Source organism: Euwallacea similis, chromosome 2, assembly GCF_039881205.1.
Source record: "Euwallacea similis isolate ESF13 chromosome 2, ESF131.1, whole genome shotgun sequence".
In the NCBI taxonomy this organism is placed as follows: Eukaryota; Metazoa; Arthropoda; class Insecta; order Coleoptera; family Curculionidae; genus Euwallacea; species Euwallacea similis.
The window spans coordinates 3,634,235-3,656,857 of NC_089610.1; the positions used below are offsets into that span (position 1 = coordinate 3,634,235).

General features: G+C 36.8%; 1 protein-coding gene across 12 annotated transcripts in view; it reads left to right on the forward strand.

Moving 5' to 3' along the window:
• Pde11 (Phosphodiesterase 11) overlaps positions 1-22,623 on the forward strand; it is an 87,554-nt gene that overhangs the window by 41,653 nt on the left and 23,278 nt on the right. For 2 of the 12 annotated variants that reach the window (XM_066405817.1, XM_066405816.1), the window contains exon 3: positions 9,431-9,520. The exons of 4 other annotated variants lie outside the window; for them this stretch is intronic. In XM_066405817.1, the coding sequence (XP_066261914.1) occupies positions 9,431-9,520 (90 nt within the window). Of the gene's footprint in view, positions 1-1,722; positions 2,202-9,430; positions 9,521-17,036; positions 17,566-22,623 lie in introns of those variants that run through there. 6 more of the 12 variants (XM_066405822.1, XM_066405824.1, XM_066405821.1 and 3 more) reach the window with 5 other exon arrangements.

The following is a 22,623-nucleotide window of genomic DNA, read 5'->3' on the forward strand; positions in this document are numbered from 1 at the left end:
CCGCAGATACATGAATTCAAGCTCGTTTTCATTCCGGCTGGTCGACTATTGGAACTCCGGAACATAAAACTTTTAACATGGTTTGGGGCCAAATTATTGATATCCTGGCAACTTTACGAGAAGTACAGTTTTCTTGCTGTTTCAGTTCCATAGAAAGTTTGGGTAGTTTCATAGAAAATCATTAAAAATCTCATCTTTTTCCCAGTTCACCTACTTTGGAGTTGCTACAAATCCCAATCATTTATGGATTATAATTTAACAGCAACATTTATCATTTTGGTAAATATTTTATATTGCTTTTCTACCTCTCTCCACGTATTTTTCGCTCTTATCTTTCTAAGCTTGAGTGGGCCCGGTGAGTCTAATGTTCATTATTTTTTGAATGAAATTGTATATAAAGCAAACAAATAGCACGATTTTATCTCGAAGATAACTGGAAGTTCATGCCCCTGTTAACAGTTCGACCTTTTAAACGCACGCATCGAAGAAATTTGCCCGGACTAATATAGTTTAATCCAAACGAATTGCCTATAATGACCGGTCTAAAGAAGGGATGCGGTCGACCTCATAATTAACAGCTCTTAAAAATATAGTGAACTTCATAAGTAAAGAATTCCAGGCAGGTTCCAATTTGCATCTCAGTGAGAATTGGTGATTTGAGCAAATAATAGAGAATAAGATGGGCCTCAAAATAATAATTTCTGCTCAGACTTTCTACATTCCAAACTCACCATGAGGATAACTCGAATATAAACTTGAATTAACCTGAACTTTGTAGGCTTTTTTCCCTCTTTTTTTGAGGGTTGATGGTCTGTGGCTTATTCCATGGTCTAAGTGATGACATGAATAAGGTATGCAAGGTAACGTAGTTTTTTAACTTAGGATTATGGTTAACTGTGCAAGAGAAATATGATCGTTTATATTCCTAACGATGCAATTGTCTATTCCATCAGACGGTAAGACGGTCCAATTGGATTGGATCGATTGGACATATTATTTTCAAGCAAAGCTTTGCACACATGCTCCTTTTGTGTAATTTGAAAGAAAAGTTTGAGAGTGACACGTGGACGCAACTCAGCATTCATGGAAGTATCGCTGGACACATGCGAATTGCCTATTTGAAAAATTCGAACCTAAATTCAGCCTCAAATTAACAGTTCTCACTAGGATCTGGGGTCCTCAGACGACACATATTTCTCGAGATCTTGCTGATCTCCTTATTGACTATCAAATGCTGTCGTGAAAAAAAATTGGCCATAATTTTTGGAAAGTTGCACAATTGACAAGTTGCATCCGTGCACGAAAAGTGTGGGAGTAAATTTTGTGACTTGCGCTATTGCAAATTTGTTAAAAAAATTCATAAATTCGTTGCGATAATCATACTCACGGAGAGGATTTCATCAGTGAAATTTTGAATTAGATTGAGTTATTTCACTTAGAAAATATGGCTTACGAGATCAGGGAAGTTATCCTAAAATGATATTTGCACTGGTGCAGATTATCGGTTTGTTCGGCGTATTATTTGCGCGACCCGTCACATAACCAGGATTGCACTGTAGAAATGTCAAATTTGGCGAAAATTTCCAAAAAAATAAGACCAGTTGTCAAAGTCAACAGTATCTCAAAAACTATTCAAAACTTCATAAAAGCGACAACACAGCCTACTCAGCGTATCTTGGTCGAGCCAACGAACGAAAAACTCATGCCGAGTGGAATTCTCGTGCGCGTTGTTCAGTTGTTTTCTGCTCGAACCGAACTTCGAGTTATCAGCAGTTGCGCTCGGAAATTCGAACTGCAAAGTTGGCACCGAATTCCGGCAGGAATTCATTCTCGAACTCTCGCAAAGTTTCAAAACTACTGTGAAATTTCCTTTGAATTTATTCGAACGACTGCGTTTTTTTTTTTTTTTTAATCGGAAGTTTACGTAACAGTTAGTTACCTGCAACCGAGCAAAGGGAATTTGTGTAATGTTGTGTCTGTTTGATTAGAACAGACGGCTGAATGTTAATGGTTAGATAAATAAGTAGTACTATCTTGACTGAGTTGTTTGCTGGGCAATTTTTTTGATTCGTACGCTGTTTGGCAATCGCGTTGATAAAATGATGGCAGTAGTGCGGTTGTGAGTGACTTACGCGGTTGATTTTTTTTTGTTTTGGATTACTTTTCTGTATTTGGAATTGTGGAGTTTATTACTTCTTATGGTAAGTACACGCGATCGTGTTCCGATTACTAATGGTATTTACAACCATTATGTAACGTTTGTGTGGACGGAAGTTGCATTGCGCTGCAATTATCATATTGTTGTTCTATGGCCTCTGATGACGAAAATTACCTGTGGCATCTAGGGAGATGTTTTCAAAAAAGTACTCGGTTGACTGATAGCATTTTTAGGTGGCGACCTATCTAGGTCTGAAGTTTCGATTGGTAAAGAAAATGAGCACTTAAGTGAACTACTTACATTATTTTGAGCGCACAGTGAGCGACAAGTTCAAGTTGAACGCGGAACGACCGAAGTCTTGCAAGCACAACTGTGAGTTGTAATGGAGATGACCGTTTACCTCAATTTGGCTAATTATTGCATGCGATATCAGTATCTTCCAAGTTTTTTAATACCCATCCGAAAACCCATTATATCCCTGTCCCCCTTATTATATATCTATCTAAAAAACCAAAAAAGGTTTTTAAAACCAACTCATACCTTCTTAGGTATACTTACCTACGTCAGTAAGTACGTGTCTATGTCTTTTAATATAATAAAACAATCTTGAATGTTTTAAGAAACCACTTATCCTCCTTATAGTTGATGGTTTATGGTCTTAATCGGTGTTTATCGGGGTTTACCGGCATCGGTTAATCGGCAGTTTGGCCAGGTTTCGCCAAGAAATTATCCCTTATTATTATCATTCGTATTGATAAACATCAAACCAGTTTTCCCTTTTTTTACCGTTTACCGGAACCTACGACCAAGCAGTGAGCCAAAATGCGACGTTTTTAGACAAATTCGAATAATGCACTTAAGTGTAATTAACACATGTGAAAACATGAATTAAAAAACAGTTTTACGTCAACGTTTATCATTAATTTGTCAGACATTATTAGAAGTAGGAAGCAACACAACTTGTGAGTCTATGAGCATTAGTTTACTCGAGACTTGTCAGCACTTCTCTGCTATAATTTTGATACAGCCCTAAATGTTCTTGACGTTTGGTTTTTTAAACACTGTGTAAATCGGTCGGCGCAAACGAATATGTAGATTAGGTCCTAGCTACAGGGTGTTCCAAATAGGACTGCAGATCCCTGTTTTTTGGTTTATCCTGTATTTATTTAAAAAATGAACCAGCCACTATGCATTTTGAGGCCCGTAAAATGTGAATATACTGATGAAAACATGATAACAAGAAAATAATGATTATTTGGGCCACCCTGTATCTGCGATAAGATCGTATTCTACCGGGGTTTAAGTCGTGTTGAGTACATACTGGGAAATTAAGGAATTCCAGATAGAGTAGCAAACATTCTAAATTTATAGAGAAACTTACTAAACATTCCAATAATCTCAGATTATTTCGTACTTATTTCAATTAAAACCAAGCAAAGCTTTAATAGAGAAAGTTCTTCTGATTGAAGTCTCGTGAAATGGGCATTAGTCGCTCCCTCCGGGGAGTCTGCATAAACTTTATTAATAGAAATAAAGAGACTTTCCCCAGGTTTTCAGGTCTTCAAACGACTTTTCAATTATCCACATCCATACCCATCTCAAGGGAATTCCCCGAAATTAGCTCTAAAAATCTCGCGTCATCGAGTTTTAGTGTCAATGTTAAGGCATTGAAATGCCAATAATTATTATTCTCTCACTATTCTAGAGAACAAATTCGCTGACCTTCCTTGTTCTGAAAATCAATTGTACTTATGTTAATGCAAGATTTCATTAACTCCTCCTTGACATCCGAAAATGTGCCAAAATGTTGCGTATTTATCAACGTTGCGTCACTTATTTGCAGTGTAAACCTTAATCCAAACAGATTTACTATGCACATAGTTGTCGTTATCTCTCCCAGAACTGGGAAAGAAGAGTTTACCGATACTCATTCAGGAGACGAATTTGAAAAGAATTCAAAAGCTACTTAAGATAAGGAAAAAAATCTGCATGTTCACCTCTGCTTGTTTTTGCTTCTCTTTGGGCTGTTGCTGGCCCTAGAGACAGACCCAAAATAGATTCACGATCATCCGAAGTTTTTGATTTATGAGGTGCTTTATCCCCTATCGACACATCCATAAAAGTTCCAATTTTAACTTATGATCTTTTTGGTGTGGATATTACTGAGAAATTTATATGGCGAATTTTTCAGAGTTCAGCTTGTATAAAATATGACTTGCTTTATCTTGGAATGGGGCTAAAGCTCGATAGGGGCTATCTGACGGCCCGACAAAAACGCCAAAATGTTCCAGGTCCTGACATTGTCGTTTATATGTGTCGAGAATGGCTGCAGCACCGAATGTTTCATGCTAGAGATAAAGCACGAGTACCTGCATCAGAGGGAGCAATAAATGGTCGCAAACGTTTTCAGCAGTCTTCTGCGTCCCTTTTTTTTTGGCCCCAATACACTTTACCAGGCATTTACACCAAGTTTACTGAACTTGCAGCAATAAAGCAAACAAACGACTTTTCTCCGAAAGCTATCGGCACACTAAATCAGCTTTTTATGTCAATGCTCAATCCGGGGATTTAGCGATCCGGATATATCTCGCTCTTTATTTATTTATAAGCATTTCTGGGATTATTTAAATCATGTTGTTCCAGTGGTTTTACTGTTAATTACACAGAATTCCCAATGAGGATAATAGTCTGCGTAAAAGATTAAGGTATAAAGGAACAGATTACATGAGGATGAACCAGATTAAGGGCGCTAGCCTTGAAGGAGATTATTTCAGCAACGGAGAGGATTGATGCAAACAGGACATGGCAGGAGGATTTTGCTGCTGGGACATGGACCTGCACTGAATCCAAGTGTCTGGTCGGAAGAGGCTGATGGAAAAGCATGTGAAATGGGAGGAAACATAAGTAAACGAATAAGCTGCAAAAACTACACGAGTTAGTAGTGAAGCCTAGAACAGCATGCTGGGTAGAGGTGGAAATAATCAACTGCTTCACTCAGTCACTCAGAACGATTATTTCCAGAACGCCAAAAACCAGTGGTAACATGATTTTCCCATAATATTAAATCAAATTGTCGCACGTGTACAACTGACTTTAAAAATTACTCGGACTCAAGGCTGGAAAAAACGAATTTCCACGTGATAATAATAGTTCCCTGTGCTAAATTATACAACATACGTATGTCTTAAATTATAATTATCTACTTAGCTACCACGGTTCGGAATCATATTCGGTTTTAATGACTGCGGTGTTTGAGAGTATTTGAGATGAGCGTTGAGTGACGGAGTGTGATTTCGGCACATAACGACTTTGTTTGTCTATTCGGCAGTACTGTTGCTAAAACAGTCTAAAACAATTAGTTTTAATAAAGAAGCCTCAATTTTAATGTAAACAGAGTGCACATTCCTGGCACACCAAATTGAGAGGAGTAGGTCAGTGCCTGCTTTCCAGGTTCCTATAGACTCGCGTTGTGATGAGAACAAGTTTAATCCAGCTGGAGTTGTTTTGATCTGTCATTATGTGCTTCCATTGCTCTTTAATCCCATGGAGCTCTTAAATCCACAAAAGTGGAGTTGGCTTTGTTTCAGCGGCGATTCCACGATATGTTGAAGTCATCGTATTATAAGGGTGGTAAGTAGGCTATTACGGCATGCGAGTGAACCTTGCAACTCGAACCGATAAGGCGAACAATCGTTCAGAGCGATAATAGCCAATCAAATACCACACGCAACATACTGGGTGTTTCCTAAACACACAAGATACCTTTAAGGGGACATTCCTCCGACGCCTTTAAGGATGCGTACTGTGCTCAAGAATCTCAGGCCATGATCACTGCATGGGTGACCAAGTGAGAAGTGTCGTATGAAATGTATGTGATCTCCTCGGGTGGCTGTACTTTTGGACTTTTTATTGGGATTTGAAGGTCTGAAGATTACGGATGTTAAAATTTTCTCCCAATTCGAGAGGAAGATAAATCAGAGATTCATGACCAAAGGGGAAAATTTCGTACATATTTTGTCAGTTTCATGCAAGGTCTCTGAAGACAAGTGACATGTCTGCTGGAGTGAAGCAGAGGTAAAGAGACATTTTCCTGCATTACGTGCATGAATCTGCTTTAATTAGCGGGCTTTCATAATCACTCCCCCGAAACTAACTCGTGTTACGTCTAATCAACTACAAATTCCGCAGAGAATGCACATGATGGAAACGTGAAACCCACTACATTTCACTCTCAATTCAACACCTCGCACGTGCCCCTAAAAGCTTTGTCTAGAAATTTCCAATAAAACGGCTTAGGATAGGTCAGTCCATCACTTAATGCGATTTACTGGCATTCAGGAACGTACATTAAACTTTTGTCTCGAGCCCAGACCTATAAATCAGTATATTTTTCTTTTGTCGCCTATTTTTTTAAAATTGACCTTGGGCATACACTGCTAAGCTGCTAGCTTTGAAGGTCCATATCTCTGTTTTTGTTTTTATTCATTATGGTATCATCAGGTCACTTTGAAAAAATGAGTCAACATTAAAATTTAGGTATTTATAGTTTATGTGCAGTAACTAATCCAAGATGTAAAAATGAGGATACCTATCACTATATCATCATCTTCATCATTGTCATTATCACCATCGGTATCATCTTCATCATTGTCATTATCATCATTGGTATCATCATCATCATCATCATCATCATCATCATCATCATCATCATCATCATCATCATTTTCATCATCAGCATTGTTATCATAAATATTAAAATCTTCATCACAATCCCATCGCCTTTATCAGTCAAGTCTATTGCTACTGCTGTCGTCTAAGAGATGCTGTTGATGGAGATTTATCGCGCCTTTCGGACGAAGTTGATAGGACGAACTTTTGATTTAATTTCGATATCACGCAACAAGAGTGGAATGAATTGATGCTCAGATAGTTGGCAGTTTCGTCAAAAATAGATCTATTCAAATTTGCTTTGGCGTTACTTACAGTTCAAATAACTTTGAATAAAGAAGCGAAGCTTCTTTAAAATTGATACAAGTTAAAAATACATTTCCGTGTCAGTGTATTAACGTAGGTATATAAATGGATCGACCTTCCGGATAAATTGCAAATGGAAAAATAACCTCCCCTGTAGCTATTGCGTCTCGGGGCGCAATTTTCCGGCTATTTGTCGCCGTTGCATTGACGTCATCCTACCATGATTCATTGTAATGAAAGAGAGGACTGCGTAGATACTTGTACGTTTTACTCGTAAATTTCCGCCTCTCTGAAGCTATAAAATGTCGAGGAAGTCGATTGATTAATATATATTTCAGGTGTCGTAAAATTATTTGCGTCAGCAACCTACAACTGGACGCGAATTAACATTCCAATGTTTTCCACCTTTGTTAAACGTGCACACGCACTAAGAAAACTGACTTCGTGACGATTTCCAAGAGGGAATAAATCTAAGTCTTGCAACCAAGGAATAAAGTAAGAGCCAAATCAATATCCATTTGCGTAGCTTAGATACATATAGATCGAACTTCCAACCCTCAAGCTTTACTCTTTCCCATTACTACTTCTCTTCGATCCACTTTCCTCTTCATCTGCGACATGGAATTCGAGTTATCTAATAGTCTTTCCTTCCTTCATCCTTTATGCTCTATTTTTCATTGTAATTGACTCAATCTTTAATCTTTTAATCTGATCTTACTTAACCAAGAAGTTTAGAATTTCTGGAACGAAATGCCCCAGCCATTCCAACCAAACGTTTGCGAAAGTGATATGAGATGGAACCGAAATGTTTAGGGAGCTGATGTGAGTGGGAAACGGAACGTTTATGGAACTGATATGAGATAGAAACGGAACATTTACGGAACTGATATGAGATCGAAACTGAACGATTACGAAACTGATATGATATGGAAACGAAACGTTCGCGTAACTGATATGAAATAGAAACGGAAAGTTTGCAGAACTGATATGAGACGGAAACGGAACGTTTACAAAACTGATGTGAAGCAGAAACCAAACATTTATGGAATCGACATGAGGGGGAAACGAAACGTTTGCGGTAACTAATATGAGGGGGAAATGGAACGTTTACGGAACTGATATGAAATAGAAACGGAATGTATATTTTCAGTATCGCTCATTTAACTAAATAAGCTCCAATTTGTGTTCCAACACAGTTGTTTTTCTTTCTCCTAAATCAGCAAATATGTTCAATTACTCGAAATCTCCATGTCACAGCTAAATGCATTTCAATTAAGAAGAGACAATAAAACTCGACTTTTAACATCTAAATCTAATAAAGGAGAAATTAATCGAATTGACTAATACAATGATTTGCCCCCTCGGATTGCAAATTGAATCAAAACCATCTGTTCAGAGAATGACTGTTTAAATTTAAATTGTTTGGCTCATAGGTGTAGTACACTCGGTTTAATAATTTCCTTCAAGCTTCTAGAGGTGCGATTTTCCGCACCTAAACCGTTTTATGATGGACATGCAAAATTTACAAATGAGTAATCATTAGTTCTTGGTAGTCTTTGAAGACCCGCTTCGAATTACTGCAATTTTCTTTTGATTATATTCCCATTAAGATTTAAAAAAAATTGCTGACTGCTTCTACTAAATCCTGTTAGTAACTGCGTTTTAAAACTAGCTAAATCGCTTTTTGATTGGTCTAGTTAGTGTTTAATTTCTCGGTCACTGAGCGAAGACGCTGGGCCAGTGTGAACAAACCTTGATTGAGAACCGAGAACATTAAAAAAAATTAATACAGAAGCCATCTACACGCGTTCAAAAAATCCTTAAATGGCGGGTACCAAAATGGAACCCGTTTCTTTAAAAGCTTATTAGCATAATGAGGATAGTCCCAGGAAATTAGGAGAAGATTTTGACCTGAATTTTATGTAACAGCCGCGGAACGTCTGAATGGTCTGCGATTTAGCTTGGAGGATCACCATGAATTATTAAAAATGTAATAATATAAACATATTTTAGAGTTATTTTAGTTATACACTCAGAGACCTTCACGATTTTTGGGTGATTTGTGGATGACCTTTACGAATTGATTACATATTTGTGAGTTTGCTCCAATTGGGCCGAATAAGTGGGAACAGTAGAGGCCTTAGTGCAAGAAAGAGCACCTCTTGACAATGTGAATTTTTCAATTCGGAGTATTTTGCCAACTCCGTATTTTTGTAATTAAAAATTGTTGAATATTTCAAGTAGAATAGAGAAAATCTATTTAATTTATGATTGATTGATTGAGTGGTATTTCAACAGGCAAAACCGGGCGAACGTTGCAAGTGGACGGGGTGAATGAGGAAAAACGTTACAAAAATTTCCGAGGATTGAGAAAATTGGGCATTGCAGGTACCACAGATAAGTTTTTGTGTCACTGTGTGAGTAGATTCCTATATTCAAGCCATTTCCCATTCTTCATAGCCGTTTCAGTCAAGCACTATTTAAGTATACTTAAAGTTAAATTACTCTTAAGTAAAAAAAAAAAATCATGTTATTTAAGGGTCCTACAACTCTAAGTATACTTAAAACTTGTCTGGTGCAAACGGCCCTTAATGCGTCTGTCCTGCCAAGAGCTTTCTGTAAATAATATTCTTGAGTCTTTTGAGTGTTAGATAGTTGAGTTAGAGCTGCTTTCTCCTTTGGTTCTCGTGGTTTCTTGTAAGGTTGTAAGGTTTGGTTTTGGCTTATGATTGATAGTAGGTAAGATGTTTCGTCTCAATCTCTTAGGGTGTAACTTTAAAGGTGAAATAAGAGGATTGTTTTAGAAAATAGTCGTGGAATAACTGATTTTTGTTTGTTTATTTTCATCGAAAAGACTAAATCTTTTTTCAATCATTTAGAGAAAAAAGAACGCAACATTAAACTTGGTCCCATTTTTTCGCTGCCATATATTAGTGCCGTGTATGACGTCATTTTGTCGTTGATGTATACAGACGCATAAGGGGATATTGAGAATCCCCCATAACACAAAAAATGTAAGACGCCATGGTGGCCACTCCTTCTCGATTTCGCTGCCATCGATTGGGATCTCATTTACTAAGAAAGGGTGTGAAGACTGTAAAAAACAATGTTGCGTCCAGCTTTTTCAAGTTATCGAAATTTTTCATTGTCTTGAAAAATTTTCTAGATGTACGTCGCTCAACTTTAAAAAAAATGGAACGCGAAGTTTTGTGTGAGCTCCCATCTTCCGAAATTGGTGTTTCATTCTTGCGATTGTATGTCTAAATTACACGTGCGCCCTAGCCTTTAGACAACAATTTGTTGTGCGCAGATTTGTGTTTTAAGTTAGTAATTGGCTTATTTAATTTTTGACAGTTATGGGCGAGTTTGGGAAGTAATTTTAATATTTCCTTTACAAATTTGTAATTTCATTTTTAATGCTATTTTTTTGAAAAATTAAGAAAAATTCCTACAATTAACAAATTTCCAAAACCGTTTAGAACCACTGATATCGACACCCTATTGGAACTCTTCTCTCTTCTATAAACCGTTTTCTGAACGAAATGGTGACTCTACAGGAAATTTTTTGAATTTCCATCCCCCTCAACCCTTTCCTCCTAGTGATGCTTTCTAATTGCAGCAGACAATTACATACATATTTCAATTTACTATTTTTCTAGCATTCATTTTTTGCCCATTAATCGCCCCCTGGATGGATAAACCTCATTTAAAATCAATATAATGCGTATACTTCGTTGGGTGTTTTCATGCCAACCTTGAAATAACTCGTCTAGAGTCAAGTCTCGCCTAAAGTGCTTAATTTGAATGCCAATTAATTTCTAGGCAATTACGAACAATTATGACAATAAAAATTGTAATTAGTCGAGAAGTTTACGGTTGGAGAAAGTCAAGGACCTCCTTAATCTTGACGAAATCCTGGAATCATCTCTGCTGTGTTGGTGGATATTTAATCCTTGAAATTCCTCTTTTAGTACTATATATAGATCTCAGACTTGAGGGGGAGTTTATTAACCCCCGCTTGTTATTCCCATTTCCAGCCATTCACCTCAGGTACTTTAGCTTTCCAGTTGGAGAAAACAAGGCACGAATAGAAAAGTCGAGGTCTTGATTTCAGTGGCCACAGCCAATTGGTGAAACTTTTAGTTATGTATATAACAGCAAAAATTACGACCATCGTTGTTTTCGAGTGGTTTATCTAACAGCAGACGTCCCGACGACAAATATCCATTATACATGCAGGAGTCGATGGATAAATTCAGGAAGCAGCGTAATTATTGAAACTCGATATTAATGTATTTGCAGTTGTATGGTAAATGTTTACGAGAACTACAATTCAGCGGTTGGAAAGTTTGGCTGGATAAGTCAGAGACCAAGACAGCCGGAAGTCTGGATATTCCGCATTTTCGTGGCTCGCAACTGACCGCGTTTCCACAGGAAATATCCAGACGTATTTAAAAAAAACAACAAATTTTTCCTCGACTACCAGTCGTGTGTAACCAGCTAAAAGCATGCAGAAATTGCGGTTATGAATGTAATATTATTATTATTATGTGTGGCAATTAATCTACGAGCGTAATTTAGCGTTTCAAAATAATACATCGTGACATTTAATGATATATCAGAAATTAAGACGTGGCGCCTGGTTTGATAACCGATTATCGTTTGTATATGGCTAAAACCAGTTCTTACCCATACATAATATGTGCTTTTTTATGATGTGGAGAACGTGTTATTAAAGTGTCAATTAGGGTGATGTAAACGCAGACGGAATGTGTCAGAATAATTGCATGAGGCTGAAAGAGTTGTGTAAAAGTGGTAGATGTAGAACAGATCAATGTAGAATCGAAAAAAATTTATGTTATGTTACTTTCTCGGTCCGCAGGCTTTATTTTTCACACCATCTCAAAGTTTCTTGACAAAATGAAGAATGGTAAAAAAATTGAAATTAGGTCATTTTGCTTCGGTTTTGAGGGTTTCCTCAAACAACTTTCTCTCAAAAATGGCCTAGCAAATTGACCTTGCGAGATAACTTTACTTATAATTACCTTATTTACAGTCATAATACCTCTATTTAAGTGTTTATCGCAGAGCTGACGATTTATACGAAATCAGCCGCTTTTTCCCCACCTTCGAAAAATGCCGTCATATATTTTTTTTTTCTGAAAGCACTCTCAAGAACAAAACAGTCCCACTTTACCGCAACAAAAACATATTCTCTGGTCAAAACACGCTCATAAACGCCCTTTGAGTGCTCCTTTGGGACGAACCACATGTCGCATCTCAGGCTTCCCCTCGAATTTCTTATTGTATTAAATTCGTTAATTGCCGTAATTGTTTCATGCTTTCGTGTGTTCGAAAAGGGCCCAAAAACAATTTGGAAATGCCACAGCACCTGAAAATCATGTCTTAAAGGCCACATGCTTGCCACTCTTGGCAAAATGATTCGTTCGTGCAAGAATATTTAATTGCACATCCTAAATCATGGGCCAGAAATTGCGGGAATCAACCGAACTTTCGATTAGGTTAGAAAGCTGAGCAAGGAATAAAAATTTATCTCTCTCTTATCTCTAAAGAAACCAATAACATTTAACCTCGGAGTATTGTTTGATGTAGTCTCCCGCTGACTCTGTCTCGTCAATGATTCAATAGGATTACACACACTGAATCTTCTAGCTTTCAGCTTTTCAATTTCAATAAAAAACGCAACAAACAAAGTCTTTGTGTCTTGCCCCTCCCATTTGAACCTAGTAATAATGTACCCGACAGAGGCATGTGGGTTTTAAATTAGGTCAGTTCAGATTCTCCAACGGTTTGACCCAATGGATCAGAAGATTCGAATGCAGAAACTTGTAGATTCGATTAACTAAACATTGTTTGACAAGAAACAAGACCCCTCGGGGATTCTGCTTCTTGCTCATGATGATCTACATTTGATTTATTTGCTTTGTGTGGATCAAAAAAAGCAACGAAATATGGTAATTCAGATTAGTTTCTCCTGTTGGGCTGTTTCATTAGCCTGCGGAGGAATAATAGATTCTAATCAGATATTTTTTTCTACGTTTCGAATATTTCAACGGTTCTTCGGTTTTAGTTAACGGTCACCATTTAATCAAGTTTGAATCACTTCCTTGCTAAGAAGTTTTCAGAGAATATGCAGTAGGTGAATCACTTTTATCCGACATGTTCAGTAATTTAGGAAACTGGTCCACGGGGAACCACTGGATAGTACGCAAACTTATAAAAATTACTTCATTATTTACATATGTGGTTGCAGGATGCTTTATTATAATTCGCAACGAAATAACCTTTACATTTTCAATTTTATGCATATGCGTCACTGTTTCTTGATATTGCAATGTGACCTGTGGCATGGAAAATTAATAATCGGTTTTTAATTCAAAATAATCTTGGAATAAAGCCATGCAATTCTAAGTTCGCAGAATTTTATTTTAACATAGGTCGTGCTGTACCTCTCTTATTAAAACATCAAACGAAATTACTTGAGACAGGTCAGTTTTGGTGGAACACATGTATGGGAATCTATCTCACTTATTACACAATTTGCTGGCACACATTTTTCAGCAGAAAGCTTCGATAACATTTTAAACGTTTTTTACAGCCTTTCATGCTTAACATTTGAGGAGATGAAGGCCTATTGCGACTTTATGCCTCATCCCAGATCTTCATTTGCTGTAGCATCACGAAGATCGGTTTTAATTCTAATAGATCTCGTGAGTTCGATTAATTAAACGCAGGCCATGTCAATTGCAAGTAGGTTCGGCCTCTAGGAGAATATTCTACCAGCGCCATCTATATGGCAATCTTATGTCGCGCTATATAGGTATCTGCCGTATCGCTTCCTAGGTGACGCTGGCAAAATATTTTCCTGCAGGGCGAACATAAGTGTCCCTGATATTGCTAATTTCTGCCCGAGCTCAATTAATTCGAGATGAATATTTGCTTTCATCTTCAATACTCGACAATTAATTAATAACAAAAATTAATCGCATAGTTGCCAAAACTGAAGCGATCAAATATTGAATGTTCATGAAAGCTTGAGCAATATAGCAATTCAGGAACTCATTTCAACGCATTCCTTATGAAATTGACACTATTTGAGCACACTCCAGCACCATGGTAAGAATATTTAGGCTGACACCGATAAATATTGGTCAAATAAAAATGATCCAATTCTAAGCCATTCCAGGCCATTAACATGGAGGTGTTTTATATGATGGGAACTTTCCTCTAATATGAAGAAAACCGACTTTGGCAAATATTTGAGTAGGTCTTTTTTAATAAATGAAGCAATTTAACATCGTAATGTTAATTTACCGGTAAAATTGTCTCACATATGTAAATTGATGTTTATGACCTAATTTTGGAACAGGATATTGAGCGTATGTACCAACTAGTGTTAATTGCATTAATTGAAATACTATCAAGACCCATAAATGGATCAGTATGACTCCCTGGGGCATTGGAATAAATAAATCCCCCCATGTCAACCCCATAAAGGTAAAAAAGACCAACTCCAAGTACGGTGCACGCAATATACCATGGCAAAGGCGCATAAATATCCCATGCTGTCTCTTGGATTGCCGAGAAGCCATTAACGTATCTAAAACGAGTATGCAAATGATTGTGTGCCTTGTTGCTAACTTCGCACGGTACATCTGTAATCAAATTACTCTTCAATCTTAAACGCATATCTTATTAGTTTTGTTACGTGTAACGTGCGTACTTAGGTATGCGGTATTGCTTTATAATGTATGCTCAACCATGTAATGGCTCTTAATAGATCGTTTACTGCAAAAAATTAAAGATATTCCACTTCAATCACTTCTGGCGATGGTTAGTCTCGAAACGTAGAAATTGTTATTCAAGAGCTGTTCTTGAATTCAATGTCGTTTCCGATGTATTAACAAGAGCTTGTAAGTTCCAGTTCAGCCTAGGATGGCACCAGGACCCAGAGAGTAGATAAATAAAACCAAATAAAAGAGTGAATTGGGCAGCTTTAAGGGCAGTTTACGCTGACTTTAGCTAAGCCAGAGTTAAGTTTAAGCACATTAAATTCATAGTTCTGATGATGATTATGATGATGTTGACGACGATGACGACGACGATGACAACGATGATGATGATGATGATGATGATAAAGATGACGATGATGATGACGGTGATGATGATGATGACGGTGATAATGATAATGACGATGATGATGATGATGATGATGATGAAGATGATGATGATCTTTATTTAAAAAAGTATGTCACAATAACTTAATGAGTAGAAACGTTCTGCTAACGTTTCTGTATGATTGTGTAAGTCAAGACGCGGTGTTTACTTCGCACAGGAACCATGATTTGCACTTTAACGCAGCAATTGATCTGAATTTAAAAATGAACTTCCAAAAGTGGATGCATTCGTACAGTTTCCAAGCTGTGCATAAAGTGAAGACGTAAACTAACTGCAAACCCTGCACTGCCAAGGTTATTGACACATATTGAATGGGTATTGAATTCTGTTTATCATTGGGCGACGCGGTGTGGGATGGGCATGTCGTGAACATGTCTGCTTTTGTCTGGCATATATTGTTGTTTAGATATGAATGGAACGACTTCCCTCACATCATCGAACACGCAGCTTAAGTGCGTTTGAAAACCGATTTTCTGCTAAATCATACATAAATCATTATCTGGTCATATGGTCGTAAAAGGATTTCTTAGCATCATTAGTTCTATCTAAGATGAAAGCTTAAAAGTTAAGTGATTTCTAATAGCAATAATTATCAATTTGGGTCTAACGACACGAGGAGCATGCGATAGGAAAGTTTTCTTGTATCAGACGGCCACTGCAGAAGTTTCCATTTCAGTGCCATTCTATGTTAATAAGATCGTAAAATTAGACATTGACATTGCATCACGGCAATAATTAAGGAGCAATTTTAAATCCTCTGTAAAAGGTTTAATTACGGGCGCCGTCTTGGTGCTTCCACGTACTTAGGGCCTTATTTCTATTGCTTCACAGTAATTGCTTCATTTTATGGCTCCGTTCGAGGTTAATGAAAAATGACGTTAAAAAAGTTGTATTGATGGGAGTACGTCTTCGATGGAGACGGAAATAAAATTTTATGGCCGAGAAATGCTAGCAATAGCAGTATTGCAAAATGCATATTGAAAAAGTTTTTTTCTTTTAACGAAGGTGGTAGTAGGGTTATTAATGAGTCTACGACCGCAGAAACACTACACGATTGATTGTTTGCAAGAACAAGATCATTAATAAAAGTTTGCAACACAGTAGCATCATAAATTCATATATTCACAAGTATAATTACGCAAACATCAAACGGCTCTTAAAACGTTGAATGACAAATTATCATTTTCCTGTCCTGCATCGTATGTGCGCGAGAAAAAATGTATTCAATAGCAAACTGAACTTAAAGTATTCTGCTCGTTTTTTTTCAATTCTTCTTAGGTTTTTGGCTTTTCCTTCATTTTTTCTGACTTTGTTTTTTGTTTCTCGTTTTGTTTATTTGTTCATTATTTCGTTTTTTTACTTTATTTTTGTTTTTTATTTAGTTTTTTGGTTTCATATCTTGTTTTTTTCCTTATTGAAAAATAAAGAAAATGGACAACACGAAAATTGAAAATCGTTTGAATGGCAATTTTTTTCAGTTTCAAGGTATTTATTCGTCATTATCTATTACGACAAAATAATCCATATCCCCATGTTCCCATCCTAATTATTCGACAAGCAGCGTGTGCCAAAGATCTATGTAATTTTTAGCGAATTAGTGTTTCCAATTTTCAATGTGTTTTTAAAATAGAATTTTCGTCCACACAAAGGTTACAGATGTGAGTGTAGCCATGCAAAATTATGCAACCGTCCTTTTTACATTCAGATCTAAAGAGCAAATCGACTCCCTCAAGAAGCCTAGAATGCACCAAACCCACCCAGAAATCCTGGACCACTACGAACCAACCAGAGCCATCACGTCTTCAACCAAGTTCTTCAAGCGGCGGAAGGTCACCTAAATATTCGTCCTCATATAGCGCATAAGTTTACTCAAGCCGTCAAAACGGCTTTACCAGAGATAAACCATCGCAAAACCATCCGGAAAATCCACTTGACCTTGTTCAAATCGGCCAAAAAGACCGTTCAGCAGGAATCGAACCTTCGCGAACGGAAATTGAACGGCGCTCGACAGTCTTCGTCTTTATCTTCGAGCCGTTCAGGCATCATCGGTAAAGCTTCGGGCGTGGCGGTGACCTTGAAAGAGTGGTGGCGCGATGTGGGGCTGTGCCCCAGCCGCCCCGCCCCTGCCGCAGCGGTAGGAGCGAGCGGGCGCAGCCGCATTCGACGGGGTCCTCTGCGATCCATGGGCCAGTCCTTTAGTATGTGCAAATTTAACAGTTGCAGGCAAAAAAAGAGTAAGTGGGAATTGCGTTTTTGTGCCTCAGAGCAAAACTGTATTAAGTGCGACGAATGTTATTCAGGTTTAGGTTCTTTTTGCTTGAAAGAGTAGATAATTTTGTATGGAATTGTGAGAACAATAAAAAAAAACAAGACAAAACTGGAGTTAATACAGTTCTGCTCTGACGTGCTGAATTATAATAAAGTATAGTGACATCACATGAGCGATAAAGCAGCTGCAGTAGAAATTACTAGCAATGTGGACGGACAGTCCTTGATTTAGTGGAATTCGTTGCCTCACGATTGTTATCTAATAGATGGTTACTACGTAGTCGGTTATTTAATTTTAATTTCTAATTCAGAGATTTTGCAGTGACTTTTAACAATTTAGCTAATTAGGTACCTACACAACAGTGTTAAATGCCTGCGTTTATGAATAAAAATTTGTTTTTGAAATTAAATTCTGAGGAGTGCAGGTCCGCATCCATTATTTTTTAAAGTTTAAAATGCTCTATAAAAAGCAGGACTGTGTTAAAAAAATTGACATTGATGAAGGTTGTGGATGCCATTTTGTTGCTGTTTAAAATGCAGATCGTTTTTCACATTGAAAAGTAACGTTCCTTGTCCGTTTGTCTTCATAAATGTTGGTAATAAGGATTATAAAATTGATACATATTAAAATTATGTCCAAGTATACAAAGATGTCAAACATTTTGACGGATGTCAACCTATCAAAATCTTGTCAAATTTTACGGTAGGAAAAATCAGGTTAGGAAACCGGAAGAACTCTAAAATTTTACGTTAACTCGTTTTACTTAATGTCAACCATATTACTACAGATAAAAGCAGAAACTCATTTTCATATCAAAGGAAGTTTGAAGTTATTTTCTGCACCTTCACCGATGTCACAAACTATATTTTCCTATCGACTGGTAAACTCGGCCTATTTCCGAGAAACTAGGGGAAAATAGAATATTTTAGGTAAGTTTCCACCACTGGAAACTTCCACTTGAAACTGCACGAGTCTCTCAGGTTTGCCTATTTAGAGAAAATGACTACATTAATTCACGGAACAAAAGAAGGAGTCTGGGTGCTTTTAATGAAGATAAATGCCCGCAATATAAAAAATCCAGGCTCGTTTTGGGGCGAAAAACGTCACTTGGATAGTCAGGAGGATCTTAAGCGAAATTTATTTATTATACCTTCTCCCTTGCAAGTTAGATTCGAATATATTGGCTTAAGCTAATACACTTAAGATTATGTGTAAATTAATACCCGCATATAACATGTATGTCGAAGAAGTCTGTTAATGGTAATCTCCATTAGCAGACTTGAAGTGTCGACATTCACCTTTTTCATTGAAGCAACCGGATGAATTGATGGAAATTTAATCTTCGCTTACGCACTACAATGATGCGAACCGCAAATCATTGAACGTCAGCACGGAGGAGATAATTTTTCATTCAAAATTGATGTAATAATTAGTAGCGTTATAAATTTCAAAGCTTTTCATCACTTCGGTGATTGTGTTGATTTATAGAAAAAGGAAGCTCGTATTTGTTTTCGTGAAATTCAATAAGTTTGGCATTTGATGGAAGCTGCATTCTAGCGCCACTGCGATAAAACTCCTCAAGAAGAGCGTTGATCTCTACCCGATTCAAAAAAGTCCATTGTTCCCGAACTTTCCTTGCTTTGTTTTTCGTAGATAAACTATGAGCGACCTAGTTGTTCGAGGAGTTTTTTCGTACTAAATTAATGCAGTCTCGGTTAAAATTCGGGCTGAAATCCAATATCTGATGGATAATAAATTTTCCCAACTTTCCCCATATCTCTGGGTACATCTGAAAGTTGCAAACCATGGGGGAAAACAGGAAGAATATTTAATTATGTACCGGTATCGTTTTATTAATAATAAATCCTTGCATGTTGCTTTGTATTTCGTTATGAGTCTCGAAGGAATTCAATTTCAGGTGGAAATTGCTCACAGGAAATTGTCAGGAATTTTACCCATCAAATTTGCATGAATAAATCCCCTGGCGTTCGACACTCCCCTCAGAGAAGCCAAAATTTGCTAATTTTGCCTTCTTCTCCAAGCAAAACTTTTATGTTCATTTCATTAACTTAAAACTCATTGCCATGAGTTTGAAACTCGTTGTCTTGAATTTCACTTCTATTATTTCCAACTTGTACACACTGTATAATTTTCTCATTGTGTTTCCGTTTTGCGAATTTCAGACTTATTTCGTATGGAGAACATAAAAATACAACTTTTCTGTGACATTTTATTAATTTTTTTCCATATCTCGCTTTGTTTTTAATACTGAAATTAAATTCCAAACTCTTGTACTTCTCTGAACTAATTTAAAATACTAATTAAGAAATTCAAATAATTTAATTAAGGTTCAGTCTTCCCCGAAGTGATTGCCGAACTCCTAGCAAAATACCAGTATTGTTTTTTATTGAATTACACCCATCAATCATCCGATTTCCCAAGACTTCCTGACTTTCTACCGGAGAAACATAAACTAATGACTTTAGATGTTCTCATAAAAAAATCTAATGGATTTAAATCCGGTGATCTAGCAGGCCACAACCCGCTTCGAGCAATCTAGATATCTTATCGCGCCTTAGTGCCTCATAATGCATAAATTACTCATCATTAAGTATCCGTTTAAAGGGCAGATGCGTTTTTCCAAATAATTCCAGTCCAATTCTAATCCAAACTTGCAACGAAAACTGGTGTTAGAAACGATCTCCACGAATCTTTAAACCAGGATCTTGGACGTCTAGACCAAATCTATGTAATTGTTGTTCTGTTTGAACAAACGCAGGTAGAAATCGGCAATGTGAAGGGTAAGTATGTTGGGCCTGCAGGAAAATATTCTACCAGTGCCATCTGCCGTGCTCATTTTGCTGCAATTTTCTTACTCTCTATTATCGTCACTTTACCTCTATTTTCGATAATATCGCGTCCAGAACGCAACTATTATTGGCGTTTTCCACTCTCCGGAATCAGAGTCAGAAGAGGAATTTAATTTCATGGATGATCAGGGCGAGTAAGGCGATTCTCTAACAATGTTTATTTTGCGTTAGGCACTAAACATTGTTCAGCAAATTGCTAATCGATATACGCGAGCCGCGATAATTAAAGTTAAATATCGGTCTCTGTTTTATAGATGCTGTTTTAGTAGCTGTTTCTCATAGCGCACTTTCCAGGATTAGCTCTGGAAATTGGGAGTTCACCCACGAAGATCGCTTAAACGCTGATTTTCCCTTGAAGATTGATCGAAGTCTTAACCTTGAACTTATTTTGGCAAATGTAAAGTTATACGGTTCGTGCTCCCTGGTAAAAATGCAGAGTTTCACGCCATGGCGAATTTTTAAAATGGGTGAAATACGTTCGATTTTAGGATATTGCATAAACCAATTTATATTGCCAGAGTCTCGGATAAGTGTGTTTTGCAGTCTCGGATAAGGTGGTTTTGAATTATTATCGCAGGGCAAACCATATTTATTTTCTATACATCTAGCGTCATTCAGGAAAACATCTCGGAATGAAATGCGGGGAAAATCCGTGTTCTTGCATCAGGCAAATGACACGAGACAGTAGAATCATCATCAATCAATCGCGCTGGTGCTCTATTTTCAGAGCTTTCTTTTACCGCTCTAAAATGATGTGGAGTTTTAGGGGGCAATATTGAGGGTATATTCGTGTCCCAAGATGTAGAGAAATTAAAATGCTAATTGGAACTTGTTGGATTTCTGGTAAAAATTAACCACGCCCAAAATTCAACAGTCTTTATGTCTTCTTCTAATTTACTGTCTGGAAGGGTCAAGTCTATTGAAGTTATGATTCTTTCTCTATTATACAGAAAGAAGTGAAAATCAGAAAAAAGAATACAGAAAAAATTTCGATATTTAAATTGCTTATAAAAGAAAAAGTACTCAGTAAAATGACAAGTTAGTATAATATTTTTCCCCATAATTCTGATTTAAAATTGTGCCTAATACGTATACCTCAATGGCGTAGCTCGACATGAAAAAATCACAAAAAAATATGTTTTTTTAAATGACATATTTTTAGACTAAAAATTACCTTTAGATTCCAAAAAAGAAAAAAATTATAGGGCATTACGTTTAAAAATCGAAAGTTGAAGTCATTTCCGGTTAAACCGGAAGTGCTAGATAAACGTCATTAATGTCAATCAATCGGCTCTATTCTCATATAGCTTCCCTTCAAATTTCTGAGTTTAAAAACAAAAAAGTTATAAGAGCGAGTCACCTTCTTGAATCACCCGGTATAGTTCGTTAGAACTTTTTGTAGCGTTAACATGGACGTGCCTTCTGATAGCGATTAAATGAAAGCAAGATTAAATTGAAATATATTATGTGAAATCACTTCTAAATCCCGTATCCAATATAAGTGATCAATGATTTTCCATGTCTACTATTATTGCTCTTTTATATACGTAATTTTTTACCACCATCTGCTTGTAGTTAAAAATGACCAGGTAATAATTAGTCCATTTACGAAATAAAATTATTCGAGTGAGTAATTGCATTATGAAGAAGTTGCACATAAAACCAGCTTTACTGAATTTGACATTTTCCATTTATTTAAATTGCAATTGTAATTTAGTTTCATAGAATTATGTTCGAATTTAATTAGATTCTCCTCCCTTCTTTTTTTGATGCAGGAACAATATTTCGCCCATACTCTAGTATGTGGTGTATCACGTATTTTAGTATGCATTAGTAAGAAGACGATAATAGTGATTATTGTAGTCTTTGCCAGGAAACTAATATCCTAGTCGTTAACTGCACGTGCACACATAATTTGTTAGGACTTCGAGCCAAATCGATTTAATGAAGTACCCACCGATGTGAAATTATGTGTGGGAATGTCCACACTGCAATGTCTATTAATATGCCTTCCAAACACGAATGTTTAGTAATTTGGAGATTTTGCCTTTGCCTGCCTGGGTTCATCTGCAAGTTGCAAACCACTGGGGAAAACAGGAAGAATTTTTTTTAATTACGTACCGGTGTCATTTTATGAATAAAAAAATCCTTGC